The sequence below is a fragment of the Plecotus auritus genome (assembly GCF_963455305.1).
Source record: "Plecotus auritus genome assembly, chromosome: X".
Lineage (NCBI taxonomy): Eukaryota > Metazoa > Chordata > Mammalia > Chiroptera > Vespertilionidae > Plecotus > Plecotus auritus.
Genome location: NC_137784.1, coordinates 29,334,181 through 29,355,809, shown reverse-complemented (window position 1 = coordinate 29,355,809; position 21,629 = coordinate 29,334,181). Strand labels below are relative to the sequence as shown.

The following is a 21,629-nucleotide window of genomic DNA, read 5'->3' as shown; positions in this document are numbered from 1 at the left end:
TTTCTTCTGTTTTGGTTTCTCTTGTCCTGAGCTCCTGGCTACACACTCAGCCCTGGAAGGCACTCTTCAAGTTCTAAGATATTTCCTGGTCTTCATTCTGACCCTCCATTTTAACTAATAACTTATATTTCATCCCATGACAGCCACAATTTCCACTACAGTAAAAGCCATTAATTGAAGCAAATGTGTTAAAGGTGAATATAATAGATAGGACATATCTCAATGTGAACAAAGACCAGTTGTCTAGAATGCCTTAACCTAATAAAAAGGAGGATGTTGGACATTTCAGTCACAATTTAAAAATTGGTAATGGGGCCTGACTGGTGTGGCTCAGTGGTTGAGCTTCAACCTATGAACCAGGAGGTCACGGTTCAGTTCCCAGTTAGGGCACATGCCCAGGTTGCAGGCTCCATCCCCAGTAGGAGTTATGCAGGAGGCAGCCAATTGGTGATTCTCATCATTGATGTTCCTATCTCTCTCTCTATGTCCCTTTCTCTCTCTGAAAATCAATAAACATATTTTAAAAAATTGGTAATGGATGTAATTTCGGACATTGAGCTATTTTGAAATTTATCAAATCACATTACAGGAGTGACCACAAAAACCTAATACTAAGCTGATGGGGAAGGTGTTGATGGGGAGAGAGTTAGTTATTCACAAAACATATCTTCAAGATAGACATTGCAGCTTTGTCCATGGAGCAAACATTTGCTTGATTACCTCTATATAAACAAATGAGTGGATAAATGTTACATTCACACACTTTCTGGTAGGAAAAATTTAATTCACTATTTTCACTGAAAACTTCATACTTCCTACTCTCCATAGGTCTGAGAAAATAAAGACTATGTTTTGGCTCATAAAAGTTTAATTGTGTCAATGGCAATTCAATATGCACTAACAGGAAGTATTTTTCACCATATTCTCTCCCAGAAGATAATCATAAATTCATTATGAAGGAATTATTTCTGAGGTCCAAAACACACAAGTGAGGTATACTATTGAGGAAATCTTCAATTTTAATTTTTCTCAGTTTTAAAACATTAAAGTCAATAAATAAACTATTCCTAAGGGTATTCTGAAATGTACCATGTAATTTGGAGGAAGTGATAATTCTAATCTGTCTCAGTAATTTTCCTAAATTGAAAATTCAGTGCCAACAGTTCAGAACTCAGATAAAGTCTGTAATTACAAATTAGAAACATCATTGTCATTCCTCTGCTACTGCCACCTATATGTCACTGTACCTACTGAAGTCATGCCTCCCACTCCTCATCTTCAATCCTCTGCCATTCAACCTGAGACACAAAGATTGAAGAGGTGGATGCTAATGCCTAATGCCAGATAGAGGGTAACGTGGGGGTGAGGATGCATTGGTAGGCGCTAAGGAGCTGAAAAACCTGAAAACTTCTGTAGTGTCTATAGGTTTGTTCACATGAATTCTGACATTTCACATAACCTTGTGGCGGGGTGGGCGGGGGGTGTGCGCTATGAAATGCAGTGACAATAGAAGGATATCTAATTGCAGGGACCAATCCCTAGGAAGTATATTCCTACTAAGTTGTTTAACATAGGTTATAGGTTTTCTCTATCTATCTAAGAAGGCTAAAATTTTAAACTAAAACATTATTGAAAAAGGTTGCTAACTCACAAGTTTTATATTAATGTTTTTATATGTGAAACCACGTGGATTAACTGTGCTTTTCACTATGCTCCTCTCTTACTAGCTTGTGAAGATATTTCTAGGTCTCACCATTAACAAAGAGTGAATTTAATTGAAGGTTTATTACAGAATGAAAAATTAAGTAAAGAAATATTCACATAATTATCACCAACAACAGAGCAAATATTATGAATACTACAACTGATCTAAAACTTAAAGCATATAAAATTTTGTTCACATACTAAAGTTTTGTTTTCAAAAAATATAGTCCATTGCTATACTGGAATTATTGAGCATCAATGGGAAGACAGTGGATTACTCTAATCATTCTCTCATAGCCAAAATATATGACATAGAAGAAATTTTTGAGTTAAAAATAAATGAAACAGCAGATATTACATGTTAAAATTTCCCAAAGAAATCCTAAATACTTTACTCCAACAGAAAATTAACTAGTAACAACCAATTATTGTTTATTATGAACTAGAGGCCCGGTGCATGAAATTTGTGCATGGGGAGGGGGTGTCCCTCAGCCCAGCCTGCACCCTCTCCAATCTGGGACCCCTTGAGGGATGTCCGACTGCCCAGTAGGATCGGGCCTAAAAAGGCAGTCGGACATCCCTCTCACAATCCAGGACTGCTGGCTCCCAACTGCTCGCCTGCTTGCCTGCCTGATTGCCCCTAACCGCTTCTGCCTGCCAGCCTGATCACCCCCTAACCACTCCCCTGCCAGCCTGACTGATGCCTAACTGCTCCCCTGCCAGCCTGTTTGCCCCTGACTGCCCTCCCCTGCAGGCCTGGTCACCCCTAACTGCTCTCCCCTGCAGGCCTGGTCCCCCCGAACTGCTCTCCCCTGCAGGCCTGGGTACTCCCCAACTGCCCTTCCCTGCAGGCCCGGTCACCCCCAACTTCCCTCCTCTGCTGGCCTGGTCACCCCTAACTTCCCTCCCCAGCAGGCTTGATTGCCCCCAACTGCCCTCCTTTGCAGTCCTGGTGCCTCCCAACTGCCCTCCCCTGCTGGCCTCATCACCCACAACTGCCCTCCCCTGCTGGAATTCTTGTGGTGGCCATCTTGTGTCCACATGAGGGCAGGATCTTTGAACACATGGGGGCAGCCATCTTGTGTGTTGGAGTGATGGTCAATTTGCATATTACTCTTTTATTAGATAGGATAGAGGCCTGCTGCACAGGTGGGGGCCAGCTGGTTTGCCCTGAAGGGTGTCCCAGATCAGGGTGGGGGTTCCCTTGGGGTGTGGGGCGGCCTGGGCGAGGGGCCTGTGGTGGTTTGCAGGCTGGCCACGCCCCCTGGTGACCCAAGTGGAGGCCCTGGGATCTGGGATTTATTTATCTTCTATAATTGAAACTTTGTAGCCTTGAGCAGAGCCAAGCCTCCTGCTTGCTCCGTGGCTGCAGCCATTTTTGTTGGGATTTATTTATCTTTTATGATTGAAATTTTATAGTCTTGAGCAGAGGAAGCTTGGCTTCCTCCATCGCCAGGGGCAACTCAAGCCTCCTGCTCTCTCCAGCTCCGTGGCTGCCACCATTTTTGTTGGGATTTATTTATCTTCTAGAATTGAAACTTTGTAGCCTTGAGTGGAGGCCTCGGCCGGCCAGGGTGTGTGGAAAGCTTGGCTTCCTCCATTGCCGGGGAAACCCAAGCCTCCTGCTCGCTCCGTGGCCGCAGCCATCTTGGTTGGGTTAATTTGCACACTTGCTCCTGATTGGCTGGTGGGTGTGGCTTGTGGGTGTAGCAGAGTGATGGTTAATTTGCATATTACTCTTTTATTAGATAGGATATGATTTTTGGAACCTGCTGTAAGACATAACCAAATTTATGTGTCTCAGGGTCTAAATATTTCTTACGCAGACCCTATTTTAGAGAGATTCTAACCATTCATTCATCTTTAGGGAAGATGTGGAAATTGGGTTTAATGTAACAAAAGTTGAGAAGCGAATAGAAAATTAGAGATGGCTTAGTATCTTGAAAGCTCCATTGCCACATCTGATGATTTAAGTTTTAAGTTAAATATTACTCAGAAATTTAACAAAAACAACTGTAGTCAAAACTACTAGGGAACAATCTATAGATGAGGACAACAGTTTTAATGTATTTCAGAAAGTATCTTCTTCAAGAAGTACACAAAAAAGTTTATTTGATGGGATTTTCTCTATATATAAAAGCCTAATATTCTAAGTGTCTGACTGTTCGTTCAACCGTCCGACCAGTCACTATAATGTGCACTGACCACCAGGGGCAGATGCTCTGACTCAGGTTAGCTTGCTGTTGGGGTCCAGCCAATTGGGACTGGGCGAGATGGGCAGGACACGCCCTGGAGCCCTCCTGTGATTGGGCACCGGTGGGGTCCCTCGGCCTGTCTTGCACCCTTTTGCAATCCAGGACCCCTCGGGGAATGTCGGAGAGTCAGTTTCAGCCCAATCCCCGCAGCCCAGGGCGAGGGACCCCACTGGTGCACGAATTCGTGCAGGAGGCCTCTATTTTAAAATAACCTATACCATCTCTACCAACCAAATCTTCATATCCATGAGTTAATAACTCATACATTTTTTAAAAAATATATATAGATAAGTATTTTTGTTGAATTCAGAGAGGAAGGGAGAGGGAGAGAGAGAAACATCAATGATGAGAGAGAATCATTTATTGGCTGCCTCCTGCATGCCCCCTACTGGGGATCGAGCCCACAACCCAGGCATGTGCCCTGACTGGGAATCAAACAGTGACCTCCTGGTTCAGAGGTCAACGCTCAACCACTGAGCCATGCTGGTGGGCAATAACTCATACATTTTTACCTTAGGCAATTACTATTAGAAAGGTGGCAAAGCTTAATACCTTGGCAACACTATCACTGTTATTGGTAGCCTATATGGATAGTTAGTGGAAAAAGAGTCCATTACACCAAACTCAGTTTAAAGTGAACATTTAATTAGTACAGAATACCTGTCTATAGTGAGAAAGAGAGCAATATAGCAGCTGATGGAACTAAGCTTTGCCCCCGCATTGTAATATAAAACTACTCAATAGAATGGGGGCTCAAAACTTGCATTTTCATGTAGACCTTGAGAGGAAATTATTTCAATGGCTTTCTGAAATAACTATGCTAAATATTCACAATGAAAAATAAAAACAATAGTATAACTGATAATAATCTGAAATATTATTAAAACTAGAGGCCCAGTGCACAAAATTCATGCATGGGAGAGGGGATGTCCCTCAGCCCAGCCTGCATCCTCTCCAATCTGGGACCCCTCGAGGGATGTTCAACTGCCCATTTACAGGGATTGGGCCATGGGGGCTTGGCCAGCCTGGGTGAGAGGCTGATGGCTGTTTGCAGGCTGGCCACACCCCCAGTGACCCAAGCTCCCAACCCCTCCTTTTTTTTTTTCAGCACCTCCTTGAGTGGAGGCCAGGGCTGGCTGGAAGCAGGTATCTGGGATTTATTTATCTTCTATAACTGAAACTTTGTAGCCTTGAGCGGAGGCCAGGGCCGGCCAGGGCGGGCAGGAAGCTTGGCTTCCTCCATCACTGGGGGCAACCCAAGCCTCCTGCTTGCTCCAGCTCTGTGGCCACCGCCATCTTTGTTGGGTTAATTTGCATACTCACTCCTGATTGGTTGGTGGGTATAGCGGAGCGATGGTCAATTTGCATGTTTCTCTTTTATTAGTGTAGATAAGAGGTATTGGTATCCTACTGTGGTATTAAATAATAATAATGGAATTGTTGCCTTGGGAGGGGGAAGTCCCTTATGGAAAATTGAGAAGGGCCCATTTGAAAGTACATGATTCATGAGAGCAATATATTCCCCAATGGGTATATACAAATCTTAATTTTAAAAATGAAAACAGCCCAAGCTGGTTTGGCTCAGTGGATAGAGCGTTGGCCTGAGGACCAAAGGGTACTGGATTCGATTCTGGTCAAGGGCATGTACCTTGGTTGCAGGCTCCTTCCCCACCCGGGCGGTGGTCAGGGGAATGAGGGAAGCAACCAATCAATGTGTCTCTCTCACATAGCTGTTTCTCTCTGTCTTTCCCTCTCTCTTCCACTCTTTCTAAAAATCAATGGAAAAATATCCTCGGGTGAGGATCATAAAAAACACCACCCAACCCCCCGCCCCAGAAAAAAAATGAAAACATACTTTAAGTGCATTAAAAGAGACAGGTGATGGTTTCTTTTTGCTTTTTGCTCAGTCTTCTTACTTATCTATATAAAGTACCGTGATGGTGTGTGTTTCTCAACCTGTGTGACAATCTTCACCATGAGAAGTTGAGAATTATAAAAATCTCAATTTCTACCAGTATTTTCTTGAAGGATTAATAACTCTTTCCAAAAAAGGACACTTTATATACCATTTCATGAGAAGATGCAACAGTTGGTTGTAATTTTAGAAATGCATCTATATTTGCTAGTTTGTGTTGCATATTTCTACTCCTCTCTATCCCTATTTTAAACATATAGTTAATAAGAAAGCCAATGTCTCCCCCTTTTTGAGGTACCACCTCATGGTTCCAATTTCTCTTGGTCTCATTTTTAGAGTATTTTTTCTCCTCTGTCCTGATAAAGAGATGACTTTTAATCTAGTAACAATTTTCCACAGAAAGTGGTTTCATAGTTAAAATTATATCATTTAAAAATAACCTTTAAGAAATAATTTATTCTGCCGTGATAATAGGGTCACAAATATTGGATATTTTCATTAAGTGAAATGATCCTGACATCATCATATTAAATAATTTTTCACTTAGAAGAAACTCCATTTGCAATCTACACTTGAGTATATTTCAACAGTTTAATCATCCATTTTCTTTGCCTCAATAGAAATTTACCCAGAAACCAGATGGACAAATAATTGATTTGTAGACTGAAAGTGTTTTAAGTCTTTTCTTATTTTATATTTGATGGAGCAAAAGTTCAAGATTCTAAATAATCAATTGTACAAAGAAATCTATCTTCACATTTAAAAATGAAAATAATCTTTATCACAGATTTAAATATTTGAGTACTAACAATAAGGAAATTAAATGGAATGAAAACACGATTAACAGCAATTAATATTGTCTTCATATTTCATTTAAACCAAGACTCTCAATATTTGACTATTAAGTAATCCTGGACATGGAGTTAATAACACTTTAATAATTTACATAAAACAATCCTATTCTTAGTCACTATTACTTAAAACCCTAAATCTATGTCTGTTGCTCCAAATGTGTTTCTTCCTGTTGTAAAACCAGGAAGAATCAGTATTGAAAAAGTCTAGAGACACACTTCTGCTTTTATCAGACATGTGAGGGCAAGCATAAAGGCGAAGATTAAGTTTGCTCTAGTAACTCTTAAATCATTCAGGTAGAAAGCTAATTAGTGCAACCACTATAAGATATCATAGAACTAAAAAAAACATTTTCCATAAGCTGTTAAGGTACAAATTACTGGATTTAAAAATAAAATTTCTAAAAAAATGAATAATTTATCCAAACATGAGTCTTAATAATATGGATTTTTCCAAGGACAGCAATTTAAGTTTGCAACTAAAAGATCGTCTACAAAAAGGCAAAATCTATGACGATTTAATGAGCTCTTACCATAGCAACACATTTCATTTCAATAATGTTTACAGGTTTCCCAGGATAGATATGGATCTCAAGATTATACCAGACTTGTACAGTGCTACCATCATCATCTGGAAAAAAAAATAATTTCTTAATATAGGTTTTAGAACACCATACTTAACATAAAAATTTGAGAAACATGAACAGATATCATTTTCAAACTCTTTTTGATGGGCTCATTTGTCAAGAGTGCTGAGCGGAGGGTAAGAAGGTGAATTCATTACTGTTTGTGAGTGCTAAGGGAAGCCCTATCCTGCAAAGTCTTTCCCCTTTTAGCTCATGTATATTTTATGGATTTTTCCAATGCTTTAGTCCACAATGAATTCACAGAGAAAATAGTTCTGAAAAGAAAGGGTTTCTGTAACTAAGAAGACTGAATGACCAATGACTTTGGGATAGTGCAAAAAGCAATAAAACATGTGTTGGGACTGTATTAGTCATGATACAGAACCACAGGGTGTGTGTTTGTGTGTGTGTGTGTGTGTGTGTGTGTGTGTTGGAAATGGCTCACTTAATTGGCTTGGTAAATCCAAAATCTGCAGCATAAGCCAGCAGGCTGGAGACTCAAGGAAGAGTTGTAGCTCCAGTCCAATGGCAGTCTACTGACAGAATTACTTCTGGCTCAGAGGAGGTCAACCTTTGTTTCATAATGACCTTCAACTTATTGGATAAGGCTCACCCACATTATGGAAGGCAATCTGCTTTAGTCAGAGTACACAGATTAAGTGTAATTCTCAACCAAAATCACTTTCAGAGAAAAATCCAGAATGTTTGACCTAATATCTGGGCACCATAGCCCAGCCAAGTTGATACTTAAAACTACCATAGGGACAATAACACCTACTATTAGTAATTGTTGTGACTATCACATAAAGCAATGTTGCAATGAAGCTGATTTAATTCCTACAGTGCTAAAAATATAAATAAAATATGCATTCAATGGTTGGGATTAGTGATGATTTATGGATGAGAAAAATAACAAAAATAATAATTAACAAATGTTTAACTAAAGGGCTTAAGTATACTAAAACTTTTTTCTAAATATAAAAATCAGTAACATTCACCATAGTAATTTGAGAAATTTTTGAAAAGCTTAAAGAAAATGGAAATTATTCATCACCTCATAACCAAGAGTACATTAGTTCATTTTCATGTATAAAATTCCAGGCTTAATATATCAATAGATACACACACACACACACACACTGGGATATACAAATTATATATAATTGATATATCCATATAAGAATATATATATATTCCTACTATTTCTATAATTCAGAGAATATTTACTATTAAAATTTAAGCTTCATCACTAGTCATTAGGGAAATGTAAATTCAAACCACAATGTGATATCACTTCATACCTGTTAAATGATCATCACCAAAAAGATAATATATAACAAATACTGGTGTGGCTATGGAGAAAAGGAAACCCTGGTGCACTGTTGGTAGGATTATAAATTGTACAGCCACTATGGAAAACAGTATGGAGGACCCTCAAAAACTTAAAAATAGAACTACCATGTGATCCAGAAATTCCACTTCTGGGAATATATCCAAAGGAAACAAAAACACTAACTCAAAAAGATATCTGCAGCCCCATGTTCATAGCAGCTTTATTTACACTAGCCAAGACATGAAAACAACCTAAGTTTCCATCAATGAATGAATGGATAAAGAAGTTGTGGTATATACATATAATCCAATATTATTCATCTGTAAACAAAACAACAACAAAAAACGAGAAAATTCTACCATTTGGGACAATGTGGATGGACCTTGAAGGCATTATGCTAAGTGAATTAAATCACACAGAGAAATGTAAATATCTAAAAAACAAACAAAAAGCCCACAAAACTCATAGAAAAAGAGATCAAACTTATGGTTCCCAGAGGTGGAGGATGGGAGAAATGGATAAAGATACAAACTTCCAATTATAAGATAAATAAGTACTAGGAATGTAATGTACAACATAATGACTATAGTTAACAGTGCTGTATAATATATAGGGAAGTTGTTAAGAGAATAAATCCTAAGAGTTCTCATTACAAGGAGAATTTATTTTCCTCTGTCACTTCTTTTTTTCTTTTTATTGTATCTACATGAGAAGATGAATTTAAGTGGAGCCTATTGTGGTGATCATTTCACAATACATGCAGTCAATCAAACCATCATGGTATATGCCTTAAACTTATACAATGTTATATGTCAATTATTTCTCAATAAAACTGCAAAAAATTATGTGCAGGTAATACATATTCAAAAACATTTTAAATAAAATTTAAAAATTAAAAATGTAAGTTTCTATTATTCAACATAATAAATTACATAAGGAACATTCTTTTATAAAAATATTTGTACATCTTTAATTATCATATTTTAAAAATTATTGGACTGAAATAACTGGAATAATTCTTAAAAGTTTTAACATATTGTAAATGCTCTCTTCAAATTTTTATCAACTGAAATTCCCACTATCTCTTTAGGCCTGACCATCATTAAAAACTGGGTGTTACCATTATTTTTCTTTCTTTTTTTAAATTTTTTTAAATTTCTTTATTGATTAAGGTATTACATATTTGTCCTCATCCCCCATTACCTTCCCAACCCTCACCCCACTCATGCCCCCAACCCCCTGGTGTCTGTGACCACTGGTTAGGCTTATATGCATGCATACAAGTCCTTTGGTTGATCTCTCCCCCTCATCCCCACCCTCCCCTACCTTCCCTCTGAAGTTTGACAGTCTGATCGATGCATAGTTACCTATTTGAAAGGTTAAAAAATTCTTATGTAGTTATTTTCATTTCTTTTTTGTCCCAGCTTTATTGAGATATAACTGACTTTAAATCTGTACATACTCAAGGTGTACAACTTGATTTGATATACATATACATTTTGAAATAATCACCACATTCAAATTAATTAACATAGTCATCATCTTAGATAGTTACCATTTTTCAGTTGGGGGGAGGTGAAGACACTTAAGATCTACATTCTAAGCAAATTTCAAGCATACACTATCATATTTTCAATATAATCACATTGTTGTACATTATATCTCCAGAACTTACTACTCATTTTGCATAACTGAAACAAAATATACTACTGAGCAATCAGTAAGAAAGAGACCCACGTTATTACAGGTGATAGAAGGTTAATCCTGTCTGAGTAGTGATATGGGAAGGCCTGTCTGAAGAATTGAACCTATCATCCTGCAGCTTAGATTTTTAAAATTAGAGAGCATTCCATTTGAGTCCATTACCATGATATGATAGTATTCTGTTTTTCTTTCAAACTCCTCTAAACACTTTTATCTGGTTTTCCTTCATGGTTCTTGTGCCTTAGATTTTGATAAGGGCTTAACTTGTAGCATAATCCATCTACAACAAGTATCTGCTCTTTGCCTCACCTGAATGATTCCAACTGAAGAATCCCTAAACTTTTATAACCCGTTTTATTATTTTTTTCACCATGTCTCAGCTCCAAATATTCAACTGATGACTGAATATTGCCATGTAAATGGTTTACTGTCACATCAAAATCAGAAAACACAAAACTGTTCTAAGCATTATAATCTCCCAAGTTATTTCTTCTTGTTGAATTTAACTAAACTACCTCACAAGATTACTGCCTCCACTTCCATTTTGTGTGGCCAAGCAGCCTGCAGGAACCTTGAAGCAACACTAGCCCTTACCCCAAAGTGCATAACCTAGAAAGCAGCACAACAGAGTCACAAGAAAATATAAGTTCATAATATGACTCCCACAACCACACTTGGTCTAAGTACTCTCTCCAACCTCCCAGAGCTGTCCCCTTGTGTGCCCCTTAGATAAGACCCCCTAGGAAGCTTACCAAAACCCCACTGATTTTTGTTTGAATTGACCAATCTGGCCTTAGCCTGGGAACCACAAAACATTCCATTTAAAGACCCTAATAAAGGCATGTACCCAGGTCCTTCCTCTCTCCCTACCTGGATCTCACCTTGTAGACCCTGGAGGCAGCTAGAGTACCTCCTTCAGGACCTGTGAGTAACAAACTTCTCTATTTCACTTTACCTTGCAGTCTTTTAAACCTTGACTCACTACCATCTAACACTCTAGGGCACTATTTAAGAAATGTTAATTTAACAAAATCAAGATACTTCTAAATTTCTATCGTAATATTTCTCTATTCACCAATATAACAAACCTTGTTAATTTTTTGGAATCAATCCTCTCTTTCTTTTTCCTTTGTCAAATAATACTAGTTTCTAAAATGTTTTCCACTTCAGTGGTATTTCTCTATCCACATCACTACCATAAAAGGCATTGTTCTCTTCATTTCAAACACCATTTGCTGTTGCAGTGACCTAACTGGCTCCAACTGCTTTTCCCTTTCCAAGGCATTCTGAATATTGACTAAATGTCACTCTTAATCCATGTATTCTGTGATGGTTAAGTGTGTGTGTTGATTTGGATGGGCTATAGTGTCCAGTTATTTGGTTACATAACAGTGTAGATGCTGCTGTGAAAGTTAATTTTTTATGTGATGATAACTTACATCAATAGACATCGAGTAAAGCAGATTAACCTGCTTAACATGGGTGGGCCTCCTCCATTCAGTTGGAGGCCCTCAAAGCAAAAACTAAGGTTACCTGAAGAAGAAGCAATTCTTAGTTAAGATTGGAACATGGAAAACCTGCCTGAGCTTATAGTCACCTGGTTTGCCAGGTATGATTTGGACACAATACTACAGTAGCAACTCTTACCTAATTTTCTAGGTAAGGCTTGCCCTACAGATGTTGGAATTGTCAGTCCCCACAATCATGTTAGCCAATTCCTTAAAATACCACTATTTATAATACATTACATTATATTAGAATATTATGGTAGTATCTGTTTCTCTGAAGAATCTAACTAAATACAAATTTATTTAATAAAGATTTCTTCTTTGGGATAAGTTTGTCTCCACAACTTTGCTCCTGATGATCCAGCTTTCTCTAATGGCCTCCTATGTCCCTGATTCTTACACATAACAAAACTCATTCCCCCATTCTCCAGGAACTTTCCCCTGTCTATTCCCACACTCCACCATCTCCTTTTCCCTTGATTTTCTACTAAAAAGATATGATGTTTATTAACACGCAAATAAAATAGGAAGGAACAATAGCATTGCTTTCTTTTGCATGAGGAAGACTGTTATCACACCCTATGTTGAAGAAAATCATATTACATTGTTAAAATAATATACTCATTAATATTATTTTATCAGAAATTAATTGCTGTTTTTGTTTAATAACATAAATATATATGAATTTTTTTCACTTATGAAAGAGTAGGCAGCCTTCAAGCTGAAGGGTTATACTCTATTATGGTTAACAGCAAAACAAATCCAGAAATTAAACTACATAAATTTAATATTAAAATAATACAATAAAATTTGATAAATATATGCAACACATGAATTATGAATGTAAAGTATCTACTCTTAAACCAGTTTATGAATGCTGGTGGTGAAACTCTTCATAATAATAAATTTACCTAAGCCTCCCTTATCAAGCTTGATGGATTTTTCTGACAATTTCTGAAAAAAAGGTACTCCATCTTGATCTTGAATATCATGTTGATCTTGATCTTCATCTGAGTCTCTCTCAGGATCATCATCTTGACTGCTTTTAATGGAAAATGAAAGTTTACCTACAACACATAGGTACAAAATTTCAGATTAAACAGGGATTAGTTTTCTAAAATGAAAGATGAGTTTCAGATATTAAAGTTGCTCTAACTTGAAACTAATAATGACAAAGCCAAATATAAATTGTAGATTTTAGTATCAGAATAAAATCTGATGGTGGTACAGAACAATTTAGTGAGTTCAAGAAAATTTTCTCAAAATCTCCACTAAAATTGTATTTCAAATAACTTTCTTATAATTTTTCAAATGTGTCAAATAATAGAACTGTATCAGTTTCCAGAAAACTGAATGAGTGGGGGGTTGTACAACATACAAAAACCAACTAGTGTAATATACCACATTAATTAACAGAATGAAGAAAAAAACACATGATCATCTCAATTGATGGATAAAAAGTATTTGACAAAATTCAACATCCTTTCTTGATAAAAGGAAAACAGGAATAGGAAAACTTTCTTAAAATAATAAAGGCCACATATGAGAAATCCACAAGCTAACATTATACTTAATGGTTAAAAACTGAAAACATTTTCTCTAAGATTGGCACAAGACAAGGATGCCTGGTTTTATCATTTCTATTCAACACAGTACTGGAATTTCTAACCAGAGCAATTATGCAAGACTAGAGGCCCAGTGCATGAATTTGTGCACAGGTGGGGTCCCTTGGCCTGGCTGGCAATCAGGGCAGATCGGGGCCATCTTGCGAAGTTCCTATTGGAGCCGATCGGGGCTGGCTGGCAGGGGGGTGGGGCCACAGGAGGTTGGCCGGTCACGGGAGGTTGGCTGTGAGAGTGCACTGACCACCTGGTCAGCCAGGGGGAGGGACCACGGGAAGTTGGCCGGCCATGGGAGGTTGGCTGTGGGAGCGCACTGACCACCAGGGGGCATCTCCTGCATTGAGCATCTGTACCCTGGTGATCAGTGTGCATCATAGCAACCAATTGACCGGTCGTAACAGTCACTTAGGCTTTTAAATATATAGATACTAGAGGCCCAGTGCATGAAATTTGTGCATGGGGGTGTCCCTCAGCCAGCCTGCACCCTCTCCAATCCAGGACCCTGTGGAGGATGTCCAACTGCTGGTTTAGGCCCAATCCCATAGTCAGACATCCCTCTCACAATCCAGGACTGCTGGCTCCTAACCGCTCTCCTGCCTGCCTGCCTGATCACCCCTAACTGCCTCTGCTTGCCCGCCTGTTTGCCCTTACCACCTCTGCCTGCTGGCCTGATTGCCCCTAACTGCCCCCCCTGCTGGCCTGGTTGCCCCTAACTCCTCTCCCCTGCTGGCCTGATCACCCCTAACTGCCCCCCCTGCTGGCCTGATCGCCCCCTAACTGCCCCCCCCTGCTGGCCTGATCACCCCCTAACTGCCCCCCTGCCAACCTGATTGCCCCCTAACTGCCCCCCCCCCTTCTGGCCTTATTGCCCCTAACTGCCCTCTCCTGTCAGCCTGATCGCCCCTAACTACCCTCCCCTGCTGGCTTGATTGCCCCTAACTGCCCTCTCCTGCTGGCCTGATTGCCCCTAACTGCCTCTGCCTCAGCCCCCACCACCATGGCTTTGTCCAGAAGGACATTCAGAAGATTTCTTGTCTAATTAGCATATTTTCCTTTTATTAGTATAGATAGTAAAGGCATCCAAATTGGAAATGAAGAAGTAAAATCATCTCTGTCTGCAGATGACACAATCTTATATGTAGAAAACCTTATTGATTCTACACCAAAATCTTAGACCTAATTAATGCATGCAGCAATATAATATTCAGGATATAAAATCAACACACAACATCAGTTAAATTCTTATATATTAGCAACAAAGCATTTGAAAAGGAAACTAAGAAAACAATTCCATTAAATAAAACTTATTTAGATAAAATTACATATGTTAAAAAATATGTGTGCACTGAATAAGGGAACCTGGTCAATATTTCAAATACTATGAAATACTCGCAAGAATTAAAAGTACACATTCTCCATTCTTTCTCACTTCAGTCCATTTAGTTACTCAGCATATTTTTTCTTCCTCCAATATATCCATTTAAATGTTATTACATTTTTATTATCCCTTAACAAAGAAAACTTGGACAAGCATTTGTAAAACAATTCAAAAGCCCTATATGAATATAACAAGACCATATATTATAAAACAAAATGAGAAATTAAATACTTATCTTAAGGAAAAGGAAATGGATGAAGAGAACTATGGAAGCAATTATAGGTCAATTTAGTAGCTTATGTTTTAACTAGTGGCCCAGTGCATGGATTTGTGCACATTGAAAGGAAATTAATTAGAAGGTGGCCGGTGAGGGGTGGGTGGGACTGGGTGAGATGGGCCAGACACACCCTGGAGCCAGCCTTCTGTGGTCCCTCTCTGGCTGGCTGCACCTGGGGTGGCGCCATGGCTCAAAGGGCATCTGCAGAGTGAGTGGGGTCCCTCTGACAGGTGGCGTCCCTCAGCCTGGCCTGTGGGAATCAGGCCGAAACCAACTCTCAGACATCCCCCAAGGGGCCCTGGAGTGGGAGAGGTCACTCTGCAAAGTTGCTGTTGCTAAGCAGCTCCTGTGTTGAGCGTCTGCCCCCTGGTGGTCAGTGTGCATCATACGTACCGGCTGGTCAGCCAGTCACTTAGCCTTTTATATATATACTAGTGACCCAGTGCACAAAATTTGTGCACAGTAGGGGGGTTCCCTCAGCCCAGCCTGTCCTCTCTCACAGACTGGAAGCCCTCAGGAGATGTCCTACTAACAGCTGAGGCCCGCTCCCCATGGGGAGCGGGCCTCAGCTGCAGTCTGGCCACCCTCTGTGGGAGGTTACCGGTCTGATCAGGGAAAGGCACCAGCCCCATTACCCTGCTGCTGCAGCCACTGCCAGCCACTGCAGCCGCCAAGGTGTTTTCATCAACACGGACTCTAGTCCCTTCACTGTGAAAAAATGACAACTTTCTTTAGGCATTTTCAAGATGTGTCTTTCATAGGATATGAAATTTCTTTATTTTTTTTCATTCTCACCTGAGGATATGTTTCCATTGATTTTTAGAGAGTGTGGAAGAGAGAGGGAGAGACAGAGAGAAACATCAATGTGAGAAGGATACTTTGATTGTTTGCCTCCTGCATGATCCCTGACCTGGGCCCCCGCCAGGGAGGAGCCTGTAACCTAGGTACATGCCCTTGATCAGAATCGAACCCGGACCCTGTGGTCAGCAGGCTGAGGCTCTATCCACTGAGCCAAACCAGCTAGGGCAGGATATGACATTTCTTAGCCCTTCCAGCAGCGGACCTTCATTTTTTTCCTCCAGGAGTGTGGGGGAAAAACCCTAGATCACCTTCTTGGATTCTTATAACCCAACTTACCAAGAACACTGCAAGTGGTGGCATACAGGAGCTTAGCCAATGAGCAGTCAGAAAAGGTGTTTATGCTGGAACTGGTTCGGCTCAGTGGATAGACTGTGGGCCTGCAGACTGAAGGGTCCCAGGTTTGATTCCTATTAAGGGCATGTACCTTGGCTGGAGGCACATCCCCAGTGGGGAGTGTACAGGAGGCAGCTAATTGGATGTTTCCAACTGTCTATCTCTCTCCCCTCTTCTCTGAAAAAAAATCAATAAAATATTTTTTTTAAAAAAAATGGTGTTTCCTCTGCAGCTCATGTGGCCCCTGAGTTGTATCCACTGGGCTAGGGGGGTGTCCCTGCCACCCAGAGACTGGCAGCCAGCCCCCCATCATGGGCACTGGGCTGGGGGGCATACGAGGACCCCTGGGCTGCATGCAGCGGTGGCCACCGGGGTCTCTGCACACTCCAGAGGCCAGCAGCCAGCCCCCCCATCGTGGGCATTGGGCTGGGGGCATGGACCTGAACCGCCGCTTGGTGCCTGAGCACATGCAAGCAGCTGGGGGGAGGGTGAAGGAACATCCCCATCTCTGAATGCCCTGGAGGCCAGCAGCCAGCTCCGTCATGGGTACTGGGCTGGGGGGCATGCAGGGACCTCTGGGCCACACATGGCGGTGGCTTCCAGGGTCTCTGCATGCTCCAGAGGCCAGCAGCCAGCTCCCTGTTGTGGGCGCTGGGCTGGGGGTGTGGACCCAAACTGCTGCTTAGCGCCAGAGCACAAGCAAGCAGCTGGAGGCGGGGTGGGAACATCCCCGCGTTGCCCACACCGCCCCCAGACACTTGGCTGCTGCACCCATAGTCCCTCAGTGGCTGGGGGTGTTCTGGGACACCTGCTGCTCAGGGCCTAAGTGCGGGCCTACAGGCTAGGAGAGGCCTGGGTCTCAAGTATGTTTCTGGGACCCAGGCCACTCAGCGCCTGTGTATGCAAATGAACCATCAGCTTTGTTGGGCTAATTTGCATACTTGCTCCTGATTGGTTGGTGGGCGTGGCTTGTGGGTGTAGCGGAGGCACGGTCAATTTGCATGTTTCTCTTTTATTAGATAGGATAGATTGAAAGGACACTTTTAAATAATTCACCAAAATTATGTCAATAATTTTTTACTTAATTTTTTCTAGAGAAAATCTTTTTGCTTGGCAATATAATTTTAATGTTATTTATAAACAATTACATTTTTAAATTGTATCTTTACTTTTGGTTATTAATTAGCTATAGTAGAAGAGACAAGTAGTCAAATTCTTATAAACTTATTAGAAGAATAACATTAGACTCAACAACCTGACTGTCAGCAATGAACCTTCAAACCAAATGCAGTAAATACTGATTATGAGAAGAATATGTGTGAATATGACAAGAATATGTGAAGAGATGATAATTTTTCCACAGTATATGTACATGTGATTACTTTGTTCCCTATATTCCTCTGTTCTGGCTAAGGCCAATCCAAAAGGGAACAAAAGTAAATAAAAACCTAGATTGTTGGTGCTTGAGTTTATCAGAGTGACAGGAAAATTATTAGATGGCTTTGGAAACACTATAGGTACAATAGAAATAATAGTAGTGAACAAAAGCAACTAAGATACAGTATCATTGACTTAATGGAGATTCTTAGCTTGTCCGAAGAGAACATTACAAAACAACTAATAGGAATAGTAATTATTGCAGTTATACTTCCAATAGAAAAAGCTTTTACTTTGACAAAATGAAGTTTTTTATCTGCTAAACAGTCTAAATGATTGATTTTTCAAAAGGCTGCTTTAACTGTCAATAAAATAAACATTTCTCAGTATATAAATCATTTTATAAAATTAGAATTGTTTTTCTCTAATTTCATATTAACTTATAAAATGTAAATATCAGACTCAAGCTTAAAGACTGAACAATGTTATTTTATGCTAGTGGTTTTTTGGAAAATTATGCAAAACCATTTATTGAATGCTTACTCTATGCTTGACATATGCTACATTACCTATTTAATTACTTTAATAGACATGAGTTAATTAATCATTTTATTTATTTATTTTTTTATTTTCTTTTAAATCTTAATTGTTGAAAGTATTATATGTCCCCCTTATTCCTCCATTGACCCCTTCTAGCTCACCCCTGCCCCATGCCCCAAGCTTTCACCACCCTATTATTTTTAAATTTATCTTTATTGTTGAAAAGATTAGAGATGAAAGCTGAGCAACCTGGGTTGTACAGAAGGTTGGCTGTAGAGAAGGTTGGTAACTTACTCCAGGTCACACAGGTAATAAGTGGCAAAGGCATACATATGTCCCTTACACCAGAGTATGGGAAATGGTACATTTAGCCATGTCTAAATATCACCAAACATACCACAGAATAAATGGTTTTGACTGGCAAAATAGCAAAATCACTCCCATACTTCTTCCAAAACATTTATTTTGACCTAAAGTGAAAGGTCTTAGATACTGCTCAATGATCACTTCCAAAAGCAAGTTTCCATGGCAACAGTTAAACCTGGCAAAGTTTTGACCTCTTTGCACTTGGTCTTCTCACACCCACCCTGTTCCTAGCACTGGCTTCATGTTTCATCACTCCCAATCGCTAATGAGGAATACTGTTAAGGAAAATTTCTGTAAGGCTGACCTTTTGTCAACTTGTGAATTTCTTGGAGGCACATTAATTTCATCAAGTTTTTTTATATGTATGTGCTCTATGCACATTATATTACACATAATCAAATGAATTTTCATTTTTTTGTTCCTAATATATTACCCTAATAAAATCTGAGTAGTAAGATTAAAGATGAAAGCCTAAGGAATCTTTTGCTAACCCTCATCTTACTTCTACCTTTTTATTTCTTTACTAGTGGCCCAGTGCACAAAATTCGTGCATGGGGAGGGGGTCCCTCAGCCCGGCCTGCACCCTCTCCAGTTGGGGACCCCACAGGGATCGAGGCTAAACCGGCAGTCAGACATCCCTCTCACAATCCAGGACTGCTGGCTCGCAACCACTCACCTGCCTGCCTGCCTGTCTGATCACCCCTAACGTCTCTGCCAGTCAAAACTTTGCCATGTTTAACTGTTGCCTGCTTTCCTCCAACTTCCCCCCGTCGCCAACCTGATCGCCCCCAACTGCCCCCCCTGCCAGCCTGCTCGCCCCCAATTGCCCCCCCACTGGCCTGATCACCCCCAACTGCCCTCCCCTCCTGGCCTGATCGCCCCTAACCACCTCTGCCTCGACCCTACCACCATGGCTTTGTCCAGAAGGATGTCTGGAAGGTGTCCCAGAAGGTCTCCTGGTCTAATTAGCATATTACACTTTTATTATCATAGATTTTAACCTTTATTCTAACTCAATTTATTTTATTTTATTTCCCCTTCAAAAGGCAAGGTGGAAAAACAAATTTATATGGATGATAAAGAACATAGGTAAAAAAACAACAACAATATAGTGCTGTAGCCACATCTGTCTTTATTCTATGTACTAGAGGCCCGGGTCACAAAATTTGTGCATGGGGGGGTGTCCCTCAGCCCAGCCTGCACCCTCTCCAATCTGGGAACGCTTGAGAGATGTTCGACTGCCAGTTTAGGTCCGATCCCTCTCACAATCCAGGACTGCTGGCTCCCAACCGCTCACCTGCCTGCCTGCCTCATTGCCCCTAACCACTTCTGCCTGCCAGCCTAATCACCCCCTAACCACTCCCCTGCCAGCCTGATCGACGCCTAATTGCTCCTCTGCTGGCCCGATTGCCTGTAACTGCCCTCCTCTGCCAGCCTGGTCACCCCCAACTGCCCTCCCCTGCTGGCCTGGTCACCCCTAACTGCTCTCCCCTGCTGGCCTGGTCACCCCCAAGTGCCCTCCCCTGCTCGCCTGTTGCCCCCAACTGCCCTCCCCAGCAGGCCTAGTTCCCCCTCAAATGCCCTCCCCTGCAGGCCTGGTCTCCCACAACTGCCCTCCCTTCCGGCCATCTTATGGTGGCCATCTTGTGTCCACATGGGGGTGGCCATCTTTGACCACATGGGGGTGGCCATCTTGTGTGTTGGAGTGATGGTCAATTTGCATAATACCTCTTTATTAGATAGGATAATACAGCTCATATCCCACTCTTTTTAAGCTCCTAACTTTTACAATTAAATGTACATAATTGACCCTTGAACAACATGGGGGTTTGGAGAGCAGATCCTCTGCCCAGACAAAAATCAGAGAGAGGAAAAGGAGGGGGGGGTTGAGAAGGGAGGAGGGGAGCAGAGAGAAGAAGAATGGGCTGACTATAGCTCAAAATCTATCACATGGAAAATTATTAATGGGCTTTGTAAAGACAAATGTCTACAGAGTGATCAGAATGTTTCAGAACATGCTAATGACTATGACTGTCACTAACTATGACTCTGAAGCCAAGCAGAGAGTGGTGGTGGGCAGGCTGACTTTTCCTTCACAATAGATTCTATTGCTGTGATATAAATTGGATCATTGTTTGCCATTCTGAAATTTCTCTTGTTAATAGGTTTGGCATCCAGTCTATTCTCTGTACTTTCTTCTTTGGAGCAGCTTTCTATACCTTCTATGCTAAGTATAGATCAGTGGTTTCCAACCTTTTTTTGGCCATGCCCCACCTAAAGCACCTCTAAAATTCTGATGCCCCTCCTGTGACATATAATTATTATTATTCAAAAAGTGAACTCCTATTCACATGGAGGAAACATAAAAGGCCATTAATTAGGTCTAAACAAACTTCCAAAGAACATGGCATCCATGAAAGAGAAAAATAAAAGAACAAAAGGACAGTTGAAATACTGAGGAAGAAATTGTTTAAAATATAATAATAAACAATTTGGAAGATGGCAACTGGAAGGAAGGTAGGGAGGGAGAGAGTTTGAGAGAGTGAGGGAACCATAGAGGAGAGGGTAGATGTGTGTGATGTGTGTGTGTGTGAGCAGGGACAGTTAGATTCTGCAGGTCCTTCAAGGGGCTGCCAAACCAGTCAGTCTTAGACGGCGGAGCCCTGTGCACAAAGCGGACACTTCTGGGCAGCCAGTGTGGGCACAGAGACCATGCCATCTTGAGAAACAGAACTGCTTGAGACTAGGATCCTGGCCTCAGCACCACCCAGTCGCATCTCAGATGTAAACCAGGACCCTGCAGCCACTGGGGACAGAGAACTGTGACCACAGCTTCAGACCAACAGACAACAGGAATCCAGACTTCCCGGCTGCAGATTTCTGTGAGTCAAAGAGCCTATCTCCCTCCCCACAGGATCTTGGATCGCGCCTTAGTAACTGATAGACCTGCCCCTCTCTCTGGCCGCAGCGCCCCTATGG

At 40.9% G+C, this 21,629-nt stretch overlaps 1 protein-coding gene across 1 annotated transcript in view; it reads right to left on the bottom strand.

Annotated features, from left to right (window-relative positions):
* Positions 1–21,629, bottom strand: part of CFAP47 (cilia and flagella associated protein 47) — a gene marked incomplete at both ends in the record, with an annotated part of 517,322 nt that overhangs the window by 110,275 nt on the left and 385,418 nt on the right. The window contains 3 exons of the mRNA XM_080652339.1: positions 7,259–7,356; positions 10,983–10,997; positions 12,808–12,963. Coding sequence (XP_080508465.1) covers positions 7,259–7,356; positions 10,983–10,997; positions 12,808–12,963 — 269 coding nt within the window. The remainder of the gene's footprint in view (positions 1–7,258; positions 7,357–10,982; positions 10,998–12,807; positions 12,964–21,629) is intronic.